The 13179-nt window shown below is 41.3% G+C and overlaps 1 protein-coding gene across 5 annotated transcripts in view; it reads left to right on the forward strand.

Annotated features, from left to right (window-relative positions):
- LOC309350976 (uncharacterized protein C12orf50 homolog) overlaps positions 1–10490 on the forward strand; it is a 20192-nt gene extending 9702 nt beyond the window's left edge. For 3 of the 5 annotated variants that reach the window (XM_081878299.1, XM_081878302.1, XM_081878300.1), the window contains 8 exons: positions 343–420; positions 513–626; positions 3323–3433; positions 3560–3667; positions 5504–5611; positions 5811–6014; positions 8073–8162; positions 10257–10490. In XM_081878299.1, coding sequence (XP_081734425.1) covers positions 343–420; positions 513–626; positions 3323–3433; positions 3560–3667; positions 5504–5611; positions 5811–6014; positions 8073–8162; positions 10257–10282 — 839 coding nt within the window. In that variant the 3' untranslated portion in view covers positions 10283–10490. Of the gene's footprint in view, positions 1–342; positions 421–512; positions 627–3322; positions 3434–3559; positions 3668–5503; positions 5612–5810; positions 6015–8072; positions 8164–10256 lie in introns of those variants that run through there. The other 2 variants (XM_081878301.1, XM_081878303.1) reach the window with 2 other exon arrangements.
- The last annotated feature ends 2689 nt before the right edge of the window (positions 10491–13179 follow it).

The following is a 13179-nucleotide window of genomic DNA, read 5'->3' on the forward strand; positions in this document are numbered from 1 at the left end:
TTTATCCCAAAGTAGTGTTAATATATTTAATAAATGACCAACCCTGTTTGATAATAGAAGTTGGCCTATTGCGTTTAATATTATTCCTAAAATAAATTACAGCTGAATTGAGGATTCAAACTTTTATTAATAAAAAATAGAATGTTAAGCAATAATATTATTTTATCCGGAATATTGAAAAACTCTCCAGAATACAGCCCAGTTGAAGAACCCCACCAGTAAAAAATTATATTGCAATTTGTACTGTGAATGCAATTGCAGTTAAGTTTTGCTTTACACGGTACAAGAAGATATCTGGCAAGGTCTTTGCTTAGTAAGCTCTGTGAAATTCGGTCCCTACAGATGCCTCTTATTTACTGTCTAAGACACCAGAAGACATAGAAGAAGAAAAGGCAATAAAGGAAATGTGTTATAAATCTGGTAAGAATGTTGTTTCTGATTCTCTTATCTCACTTTTCAGCTGATATCACTCTGGTAACTGCCCCCATTTTCTCTTCCTTGGGGTGAAACAGGAGAATACTACAGAATTCAGACTTCTCAGGAAAACCACTTAACAAAAAACATACCTTTGGTGCTGGAGAACGAGCTCTTGAAAACCATGGAAACTGGCAGAGATTTACAAGAAGGCAAGGACCTGAGCAATATAACTTCTATTTTATTTTTCATATAGGAGAACAAGCCTTGCTGAAGCAGAGCCAGCATGGGTTCTGCAAGGGCAAGTCCTGTCTTAGTAAAGGTAAAGGGACCCCTGACCATTAGGTCCAGTTGTGACCGACTCTGGGGTTGCGTGCTCATCTCGCTCTATAGGCCGAGGGAGCAGGTGTACAGCTTCCGGGTCATGTGGCCAGCATGACTAAGCCACTTCTGGCAAACCAGAGCAGCGCACGGAAACGCCGTTTACCTTCCCGCCAGAGCAGTCCCTATTTATCTACATGCACTTTGGCAGGAGCAGGGACCAAGCAATGGGAGCTCACCCCGTCACGGGGATTCGAACCGCCGACCTTCTGATTGGCAAGTCCTAGGCTCTGTGGTTTAATTCACAGTGCCACCCACGTCCCACAAGTCCTGTCTTACTAACTTACTAACTCTAATGAGTTCTCTGAGAGTGTCAACAAAAATATAGCTAGTGCTGATCTGGTTGACATATAGTATATTTGGACTTTCAAAAGGTTTTGATAAGGTACCTCACTAAAGCCTCCTGAGGAAGCTTGGCAGTCATGGAATAAGAGGAGAGGTCCTCTTGTGGATCGGAAATTAGTTTAGTAGCAGGAAGCAGACAGTAAGGAATAAATAGACAGTTCTCCCAAAGAAGGACTGTCGGAAGTGGTGTGTGCCCCAAGAAGTCCTGTGGGTGGCACTCAGCTTTTTCACCCTATACCATCAAGAGGCAATTCAGGTGCTGAAGTGGTGCTTGGAGCCAGCTGGAAGTGAGCCAGTAAACTGAGTTGAATCCAGATAAGACAGAGGTACTATCTGTCCTGAGTTTTCAGGTCCAGGAGGTGTGGTGATATATGTGCTGAAGTCTTGTTCTTGTTTTTTAAAAAGTAAGGTGCTAATATAAGTGGCTCATTGATGTTGTCTTAAATATTTGAAGCTGTTTGATTAATGTGAGGGTAAACTATCAGAATCTGCTACTATAATTTCAAAATCAACTGAATTAAGTAAAGCAAGCAAACAAACAAACTCTGAACATTGATACAAATGCCCCCAAGAGCTGTCCATCTACTTTCGTTGTTACTATTTTTACTGTACTTATTCAGATTTAATGGACTGTTTTTACTGAGTTGTAAACCACCCTGGAATGTTTTCAACAAAATAAATAAAAACAAACAATACTGGTCACGTAAAGGAAATTAACAAAGTGAGAAAAATGTATATTTTTATATGATTTCTTTTTATTAGATAGAGATGGAAGTCATTGCTCACTGTAAATGGGCAAATTATTCTGCCATTAGTGACCCCAGTAGGTTTTTTAAAGGAGCAGCCAGGAAAAAAGAACCTGTAATATCTCACGTAATCCATGTTTAAAATATGAGAACTCAGGAATAATAATATTTAGGAAGTGCTGATGAGAAACAGTAATTTGGACAAAAAAGAAGAAATAATTAAACCAGTCAATTTAAACAGAAAATATTTAGTGGAAGGCAAAATTTAGTTTCACTGATTTATTTTGCTGATTCATCAGAGTGGACCCCACTGAATCTAAAGAGGTACCACACTGTGACTTTATATTTTGAACAAGCCTTTAATCACTGTAAACCTAAAAAGCCTGCTTCAGTCACTATCCTTTCTCTGGAGGGGTGTTTAACAGTGACCCTCTCAAAAATGCTGCTTGAGGAATAATCCGTTTTGATTTGTAAAACTGTGTTTTTCTGTCAACTGCTGTGCCTTATCTGTTGCCATATTTCCTTGGGATAGATGTGTTTAATCTGCAGACTACTTGGGGAATAACAAAATACAGTGGTACCTCTGGTTACGAACACTTCAGGTTATGAGCTCCGCTAACCCGGAAGTAGCTGCTCCTTGTTGCGAACTTTTCCCCAGGATGCAAACAGAAATTGCGCACCAGAGGCAGACCCCATTAGCGAAAGCACACCTCAAGATAAGAGCGGTTACAGCTTAAGAACAGACCTCCAGAACAAATTAAGTTCGTAACCAGAGGTACCACTGTAGCGATTCAGTGACTTCACACAGGGAGGGCAGGGAGACCAAGAAGGAGGGATCTAAGTATAGTGGCACAGTAAACTGTGGCTTCTAAGGAACTGGAAGAGAGAGAGAGATTTGTTACCATGCGTGTCTCTAAACATGTCCACAGATGTGCAGTGGAAGATGTGCTTCTAAGGACGATGAGAAGAGAAGGGATGAATCTGCAGAAAAGGAGAAATGGTCTTTTCACACACATCTATTCAGAAAAGATGAATTGGAACACCTTGGTCACCATAGTTGACTAGGAATTCCGTGTAGGCAATTGAATGGGTTGCTGGAAGGCGAGATGGATTGCCCTGCTCATCTTCCACCAGCCCATATGCTAGAAGATCTTTAAAATAAAATAGCTTGTTGTTTTAAATGTGCAGGCTGATAACTTTGGTGTCTTATTTACCAGGCTTATTTATCTTCCAAGTGCTCAAAACACTTTACTAATGCCATCTCAGCAATCCTTATCAGATTCTTATAATATTATGATCCCCATTTTACAGATGGGAAAGCTGAAGTTAACAAAAGAGCAGTTTGACTAATGCTATGGTAATACCTCTGCCATGGACATTTCCCACTATTAAAATAAGTTTAGTAAGTTCAATGATTCTGTCTCTTGCTCTTTTAGGTGATGGCGTTGCAGTTCCATCAAAGTTCAATATTGCAGAAAGGCAAACGGAGATAACGGCATCATTAGATTATAGCTCTCGATCTGATCTTAGTGCCTTTGAAAATGGAGGTAATTACTTCAAACGTACATTGACTATTAAAATTCTTATGATTTACATGACAATCAAATGACAGTGTAAACTAAAATGCAAATGCAAGTTCTGTGATTTATTTATTTATTTGTCTCTCTTTGTAGGAGGTGATTGCTATTTGCCACAAAGAAATATATTTGTTGCAGGGATACAAAGTAAAGCATTCAGTGGAGAAAAAGAATTTGCCATGCTGAAGTGTTCGAACATTAAAGGTATTCAGAGCTCATGTATCGTCTTTTGGGGGAGGGGGGGAATTGGGAAGATATATGATTCTTCCTTTCTGCAGTTTGAAAATGCATCTGCACAAGCTGCCTGTGTGATTTTTCTATAATTTGTGCCAGGGAATTCAACTGTACTGGTGGTTAATTTCATTTTCTTATCAGAGTTAACACTCGGCTCATTCCCCACCCCACCCCCAGCTACAGCTTATTCTGTCTATTCTCTTTGGTGCCAACACAAGCTTGTTACAGAGTTTAGCTTTGGCAGGATCATCCAATTAATTACTGTGATCATTTTTACTGTTCTATGATGCAGTGAACCATTGCAAACTTCCCAAGAGTCTAAAAGGGGACCGTGCTGAGAAGTATTAGATAGCGGGCTCAGTTTCATGACACATTTAAATGTGTGAAATGATCAGCTGGACTTTTCACATAACGCCAATTATCACAGCCACCAAAGATGCTTCTGTGTTAACCTGGATATAGCCTTGTTTGACAGCATGATACTTCCTCAAATTCAGACATTCTGTAGGTGGGGGAAGCACTGGGGGGTTCTTCTATGGAGGGGAGGGAGGTGGCTAGGCAAAATCAGGGGGTCCCCTTTATTGAACAGTCTCACATTTTCATTGGTGTTGTCCATTCACTTGCCCTGTCCCTCCCTGCCCAATGTTCACCAATGCCCAGTGTGTGTGTGTGTGTGTGTGTGTGTGCGCGCGTGTGCGCGTGCACGCGCGCACTAGGTAAGCCGAGACTGCTGTCCCTTCTTATTATGCCAGTCACTTCTCACTCACTTGGATGCAACAGGTAAAAACAGGCAACAATACCAAATGGTTGCAGCAGCAGAATCAGGGCACAGTGATGCATTACCTGGTAGGGCAGGAGCTTCAACAGATACCCCGTGGTGCCCCTGGCTGCCATTGAAAAAGCACCATAAACGATCCATTATTGACCTCCACAACAGGGATATAGTTGCGTAAAATGTCAGCCACCTCATTTTAATACATGCAATTATTTTTTGTGTCCCCTCTCTGTATGGGTGGACAGCTCTTTTCAGCTGCTTCAGTCCAGCTGCCTCCCGTAAAAATGGACTGGGATGGCGACGGAGAAAATCTATATTGTGTTGCATCTGTGCACTGGTTCACATAGATTGATAAAGGTAAAGGGACCCCTGACCACTAGGTCCAGTCGCGAACGACTCTGGGGTTGCGGCGCTCATCTCGCTTTACTGGCTGAGGGAGCCGGCATACAGCTTCCGGGTCATGTGGCCAGCATGACTAAGCCGCTTCTAGCGAACCAGAGCAGTGCACTGAAACACCGTTTACCTTCCTGCTGGAGCGGTACCTATTTATCTACTTGCACTTGACGTGCTTTCAAACTGCTAGGTTGGCAGGAGTGGGACCAAGCAACGGGAGCTCACCCTGTCACAGGGATTCAAACCACCAACCTTCTGATCCGCAAGCCCTAGGCTCTGTGGTTTAGACCACAGCGCCACCTGCGTCCTCACATAGATTCAGTAGCAGGTAAATGAGGGAACAGCTCAGATGTTAGGTGTGCTACACACACATGGCCAATTTATACTGCACAAAAAATGGGAGGAGAAAGGGAGGATTGTTAAAACCATACTTATGCATGTAAGGCTATCTGCCAGTCATTTTTGGATCACATTCCAGGTCATGAATACAGCAAGGCTGGCCTTTACCATGATCGCCCCCCCCCCGCCCCCACTGAATCCTCAGTGAATGCATGAAACAAACCTGGGAATCTTCCTCCTTTCTCAACGCCCTAGAACTGAGAGGCAAAATCCTGTTGTCGTTTTTTTCTTCTCTTTAGCTACAAGTCACTCCGAAAGTATAAAGAAGCATCATTTTAAAGGAGTGAAGAAAAAGAAATGGATTTCCGAGGAACCCAAAAACCTTCCTCTCCCGTTGACAGCAAAAGGTATTTTGAGAAACCATTTTTAGTAGGTTGAAAAAGTCACATGGGGCCAATTGACTCATTTGGTCCTGGTTCAACATCAGAGGCAATCTCTTAAAAGGGGCAAGCTCTGTATTTGTATTGCATGTCCCCATCCATTGCCCTATATGTTGAGCAGCACTCAGTCTGGGGAAAATATTGATTATCGTATTATTTCTTGCAGCAATGCATACTTCAAACCCTAAAGGTAAAGGGTATTGCCAACAAAATGATCAAAGCAAGAATGCTGAGAATGCTTCTTATGTTCCTTCTCAGAGAGCCAGCGGGAGAAGTATTTCCTTGAGTTCTCCAGCAGCTGCAAGGTCACCCAATCTGACCTATGGTAAAGTTGGTGCAACCAAAGAATCCAAGATGAATTTGGCTGCAGGTGAGCACATAGTCTGTTAGACCCCTCCTTCTGGCATGGAAGTTTGCCTGCGTTATTGAGTTTGTGTTCTGTTATACCAAATTTGAGTTAAACATAAGACTGTCTTACAGAGAGAGCTTTTACCGTTGTGGCACCCTGAATATGGAATGCTTTCCCTCAGCAGGTTCGCCTCTTGGCCAACATTGCTTTCTTTTAGAAAAAGGAAAAGTTTCCCTTCCCATTTTCTCAAGATTTTAAGGTAGCTTTATGTACAATAAGCCCGCAGCTTGAGCACATTTAACTTGTGTGCATTCAGCATAAATAGGAGGCAGAATGTGGGTCAGCATCCAGGGGATAAGAGTTTGGCAGTCCCACCTGCCCTTGCACCCAGTTGTGTTTTGACTAGTTATAGGCATGATCTCCGGAACATAACCCCCACATAAATTCAGGGCTTACCATACTGTTTACTGTTGACTGTTCTTTTACCTATCAGTCTCATCTATTTGTAAGGTTATATATAAGAACTAGGGACGCGGGTGGCGCTGTGGGTAAAACCTCAGCGCCTAGGACTTGCCGATCGTATGGTCAGCGGTTCGAATCCCCGCGGCGGGGTGAACTCCCGTCGTTCGGTCCCAGCTCCTCCCCACCTAGCAGTTTGAAAGCACTCTTAAGTGCAAGTAGATAAATAGTTACCGCTTTATAGCGGGAAGGTAAACGGCGTTTCCGTGTGCTGCACTGGTGCCAGCTCACCAGAGCAGCTTTGTCACGCTGGCCACGTGACCCAGAAGTGTCTCTGGACAGCGCTGCCCCCCGGCCTCTTAAGCGAGATGGGCGTGCAACCCTAGAGTTGGACACAACTGGCCCGTACAGGCAGGGGTACCTTTACCTTTACCTTATATAAGAACTTGATTTTTTTAACCTTCTAAACTGTCTGTTTGTAATGTCTCTGTCTGGTCAATAGCTATTTCTGAAGAAAAAACAACAACTTATAATTTATGTTTATTACAAGGTAAAAGCACAGCCACAAGATTTTGCTGCAATTTGGTGGGGTTTTATTCAGTTCAGATACAAATAGAGATGATTTGTTGTCAGATGTGGCAAGAATGGTTTGGATGGTCTAATTCTTCTTCTTTTGTCTTTATCCTCCTTAATGTTTATTTTGTTTGTTTGCTTGTTTTTTTTCCTTATAAATCTGTCCCAACTCTGCCAATTTTGTAATGACAATGTCATAAAAATCAGACAATGAGTTCCTCTAGTTTAAATTTTGTCTTGAAGTATTGCGAGCTCTAACCCTTACGTTATGCTCAGAAACATGTTTGGTTAATTCTCTGTGTGGTTTCACATTTTGTCATTTTGCAGTAGTTCTTCTTGTTTTGTTATATTAAACCTCAGTAAGAAATAAATAAAAAAGAGATGAGTGAGAGGTTTGGGTATCATCTGAATTACCTCACCCAAAACTTTCACATGGATGTTAAATAGCGAGGGAAATAAGATGGAACTTTGTAGTATCTTTGGAGTCCAATGTCCTATCAGTTCTTTTCCAGGCAGATAATCCAGATATCATGGTCATTGTTATTAAGCACTATTGCTAGGACCTGGACAATCAACAGCCATCTTTCTCCTGTCTGTTTCCTAATGGAAGTCAACCACCAGGACAATTAAAGCAGTTCCAGTCCAAAATGAATATTAGATCTAAATAATTGGTTTCATCCAAGAATACTTGGAGTCCCAGTAGCACTTCTGTAAGATTAGTGAATTTGGCAGAGGAGTTGTTGGGTTAATTAAAGATTTGAAAAGTCCCAAACAGCCAATGGAATCACACCTTCTTTTAAGGAAGTATTTACTGGTCCTGCCACCCATATGTGTTAAGCTTTCCCTCTCCCAAAATCTAGTTCATGTTCCCAGATTGAAAATGGAATGCATTCTCCCTTGGGGTTAATATGTTTTTCGAAGTGATCTATGATTTATGTGATGTCAGGTAACATCATGGCTAAAACACTCTCTCTCTGTAACTAGATTGGCAGAATATGATTATAATTATCACTGAAAATGTAAATCCAACTGTATTTTTCTTTACAGAGAGGTGCACTTCAGCATATAATATACCAGCTTGGCGAAAAAGAAGCCCACATACTAAAGTATATACTAAAGTAGAAAAAATGCATTCAGGTATTTACAATGCCAATATGAACGTATTTGCTAAAAATGAAAAAAAAGAAAAAGAAAATGGGGAACATTTCTAAAGAGTGGGTATCTTATTATGTAGATTACTTTATCTTTGTATATTGCTAGTGGATAGGAGGGGAGAACTCACGAAACCTGTTTAGTGTTGGAGCCTATGCACTTGTGCCCCAGAGACACTTGGGATAAGAAGGAAAAGTGTTGACATCTGAGATTTGTTCTTTAAACTTGTGTTATTTAGACAAACTGACTCAGGACACCCCTTACTGTTTTCTCAGTTGTTACTCTCACATAGTAACTGGGATTTGATGCAGATGCCAGTTGAGTTTTGGCTACATGGGAGGTTATCCCACCCATTTCTGTCCTTTACTAGATAATACTGATCTCAGAAATATCAAGATTATATGGTGTTTTTTATGTGAAAGATCCCTCAGAGCTCCTGGTACTGTAGTTATGCAGCCACCCCCCTTTTTTTTATCCCACTGACCTCCATTCCCAGCATAGTCCCCTTCACCTGTTTTGGGCTTCTGGGAAACTTCACCTGTGCCTTCTAGAATGGTATCCTGAGTTTCCTTGCTGTCCTTTCACATTTGCACACATTTCCACTGACACTGCCATCGTCATTGCTCCCAGTCTAGCATATAGTCTGCTAGGAAACTATAATGAGATATATGGGATTGAAGTTGGGCTGGGAGGGGATCTGATAAGCTGAACCCAACATACCAGAACCACAAAGGGAGGGGGAAGTGTGATAATGTCCTGAGTAAGAGAGGGTACAGATGACATGTGGCAATCAGATATGCAAAATGATAACTTGCGTCAATCTGTACTTTTGCCCAAAACCAGCCCAGGGTTGCCAATGTGGTGCCAGATGTTGTGGACTACATCTCTCATCTTCCCTTACCCCAATGGCCATGCTGACCGGAGTGGATGGGAGTTGGAATCAACAACAGCTGGATGGTACCAGGCTGGCTATCCCCTATCTATCTAGAAGGTGGGCTGAAAATGGAACAGTCCTGCCCATGTATTAACATCTCGAGATGAGGCTCTTCTTCATTTGTGTTTGTTGGGTAAACTTTGCTATGTGTCAGTGAGGAATAAAACCTTCTTTGTGGCGTCTCCATCTGTGGAATTCCTTTCTGAAAGGAATATGACTGGTGCCAATGTTACAATCATGTTACAGCCATTTCAGTGCCAGGCCATTTATTTGTCCAGCTTTCTTTTTGTTTGTTTGGTTTGAAGTTTAGTTTCCAGTCGTCTCTGCCTGATTTTAGTGTGTTTTTATTTGTTATAATAATGTATTATCTGTTACTGTATTATACTAAATTTTTGGGTTCTTAGTAACTTTCAGAAGGAACTGAGAAACATTCCTGTTCACCCAAGCATTTGACAGCTGTAAGATGCTGTTCCTGGCAGTGTTGAAATTATTAGCTGTAAGGATATGTGACTGTTTTATTTTGTTTTTAATTGCATTGTTTTGTTGGTTGCTGCTCTGGGCTCCTGAGGGAGGGAGGGCAAGATAGGAATTTTATTAATATGGATTATACTTTCATGTGAAATAGCCATACACAGTAAAATATGAATTCTGCTTGGAGGAACTTGTTCCTGAAGTTCTTTTTCAATAGGCCTGCTCCCAAGTATTATCTGTTTTTATCTTATTTTCTTACATTTATATCCCATCTTCCTTCCGTCAAGGAATCCAAGGAGATGTACACATGGTTCCCAGTAATTGACCCATCAAGGCACCAACCAGACCCAGATGATGTTTAGCTTTTGTAAAGTAATAACCTCAAGTGCCTTCAAAGCATGCCCTAGGACAACAGTTTGTATTGTGCAGAGGAAGTGTATCCAAGACTGTTGTCCAGGGTGCTGATAGATGGACTTTTAAACTCTGGCAACTATAGTTAGATTATTTCCATTTTTTAATTTATTGAGGCTCTGTCTCATGTCAGTTATAGTCCCAGTTCCATATATTATTGTAGTCAGTGGTTTACAGCATCTCTGTTGTGGAACACTTTGCTTCTGTAAACTTCACATTTTGGGTGTCTGTGTTTTCAAATTGTGTGTGCATCTTCATTTCAGAGCCCAGAAGAAATGGAAGCAGATAAAGTGGAAGCAGATTTGAAGGAGAGGGAAGGGCAAAAAAGAAGTGAAATTCTGTTCTTACTACCATCATAAGGGAAACAAAAGTGAAAATTCAAATGATACGGTTATCAAGGAATTAAACTGCAGATGCAAAGGTGACAAAATTTAACACTCAAAAAGCAGGAAGTACAGAGAGGCTAAAACATACGTATTAAAAATATGTAAACAAGGCACATCTTTCTGAATGAGTTATTTTGCAACTGAAGTTTAAATATTGTTTGACAGTTTTACAGCTTTAAAGAATAGAAGTTTCCATGTCCCTCCCCCTCCAGAATACAGTGCCAGCAGGATTTTAGAGATGGTAGTACGGATCATATGGTAGATTTGACAGACAAATCTGATTTCCCCTTTTCTATAATGCTGAAATAACAATGTTGTGATTCATCAATGAATGCACAAGCTGTTGTTTTTCTGTATTCTAGGAGACTTACCTTGTACTTCCAATTCTATTCTAACTTACCTTGTACTTCCAATCAGAAAGAGAAGCAAGACAAGCACAGAAGAGGCACAGAATATATGTCAGCTTTGAGGCCAATAGAAAAATGTAATTTTTTTTTATTTTTGGGGGGGAGAAGGATCATATTTTAACATTCTAAAGATGCAGTATGTTGTTGAAACTGTTCCCCCCCCCTTCCTAATTGGATGCTGTACATTTGAATTTCTAGGCCACATAACCCTATAGCTATGTTTCACATCTTGACAGCCCAAAGCAATTTAAATTTTTAATTCCAAAAGGCCTCATGCGTAATTCTTGTTAACTGGCTTGGACGGGGGCAGATACTCACAGGGTTTTTTCAGGCAGAAGTGTTCATTTTTGCAATTACTACCTGCTCAGCAATTTTGTAATTCAGTGCGAGAAATATTGCGTTGTGATAATGTGCAATATTAAGGTTTCATGTCTGCAAATGTTGGCGTGCTAGCTGGGACATATTATTCACTCTAAAGGTTAAGCACCCTTAAGAGCAGAATGAGTTCCCTTCCCATTGCCAAAGAAGTTTAGTTTGCGGAATGAAAAGCGAGAGGGAGGGTATTACCCCGGCCTGCTCACAGCTTGGCTATTTTTCTATAGGACTATTCAGCACCAACCAGGAGGTTCTCAAGCTAGGGATTTTTTTTGATGGAAATAAAGCAAACATTTTGACCCTTGGTAAACAAAGGACAAACGAGTTATGAAGTGTATGTGCATAGCATAGTAAAATAACCCTGAGAAAGAGCCCGGCCTGCTTTTATGTTCAACAGCAGTCTGGGTAAATCAGTAGGTGAAAACTCTTTCATAGCATGGAAACAACATTGTCACCTGCTGAAATCTGCAGGTAAAGTTTTGCTTGAACACGGACCTGCAGTGACTGGTTCAAGACCCCTTCCTTCTCCACAGACCCTCTTGGGTGTTAAGATCTGCAGGGGGAGCCCTCTTGGTAGTTATTTCTAAATAGAGGTACCTCTTTACCTTGGTCGTTGACACCTGAGGTGTGTGTGTGTTCAGGTCCCACCCTATTCCAGAGACTGTAACCTGCTTTATTTTTTTTAAAATAATATTTATTACTTTTTCAACAATTTAAACACTACAAAAAAGAAGAACAATACAATACAATACAAAAACACTACATAACACTAACACATTAAACTAAGAAAACAAAACAAAAACAGTTTAAAACACATCAAATAATTTCAGTATCTTATCTTTCATTCACTTATTTCCGCGACCTCCTCACACCTCCCTTTTTGTATTCCACTTCTGTTAATTGTTTCAGCAATTCCTTTCCATCTTCCTCTGTTTTCTATCCTATAATTATCTTAGCACATTCTAACCTTATTTTTTCCTTTAATACTCTATTAATCTATTTATACTTAATTCCTTATAACATTTCTACTAAAGCCATATAACTTCATTCCAACATTTTTCTAGCATTCATTAATTTTACAGTATTTCCATAAATAATCTTTAAACTTTTTCCAGTCTTCTTCCACCGACTTCTCCCTGGTCTCGGATTCTGCCAGTCATTTCCGCCAGTTCCATATAGTCCATCAACTTCATCTGCCATTCTTCCTGGGTGGGTAAATCTTGTGTCTTCCAATACTTCGCGATGTGTATTCTTGCTGCTGTTGTTGCATACATAAAAAATGTTCTATCCTTCTTTGAAGGAAGAAGAAGACTGTAACCTGCTTTAAATCCTGAGTTTTAAATTGTTGCAAGCTGTCCTGAGACTTGCTGGTGAATGGTGGGTAGTCATCATCATCATCATCATCATCATCGCCATCATTTATGCTTATTGTTATGAGTTTGGGAAGGAAGAAGTAGGCTGTATGTGAGATCCTTCTCTAACCCCCGAATCCAGGTAAAGGTAAAGGTACCCCTGCCCATACGGGCCAGTCGTCTCTGACTCTAGGGTTGCGCGCTCATCTCGCTCAAGAGGCCAGGAGCCAGCGCTGCCTGGAGACACTTCCAGGTCATGTGGCCAGCGTGACTAAGTGGCATCTGGCGAGCCAGCACCAGCGCCGCACACGGAAACACCATTTACCTTCCCGCTATAAAGTGATACCTATTTATCTACTTGCACTTAGGGGTGCTTTCGAACTGCTAGGTGGGCAGGAGCTGGGACCGAACGACGGGAGCTCACCCCGCCGCAGGGATTCGAACAGCCAACCTTGTGATCAGCAAGTCCTAGGCACTGCGGTTTTACCCACAGCGCCACCCGCGTCCCCCAACCCCTGAATCCAGCAAGTGTTAAAATATAAATCTGGCCAGCTTCCTGTGTGACCCAGGTGATCACTTGGGTGATGGACCATTAGGAGAAAAGAGGAAAGGGGGCTCTGTGTGAGATGGCCAATGAGCTGTCCCCCTCTCAACTCAGAGATAGTT

This window comes from Podarcis erhardii (genome assembly GCF_964252035.2).
Source record: "Podarcis erhardii genome assembly, chromosome: 10".
NCBI classification, from domain to species: domain Eukaryota; kingdom Metazoa; phylum Chordata; class Lepidosauria; order Squamata; family Lacertidae; genus Podarcis; species Podarcis erhardii.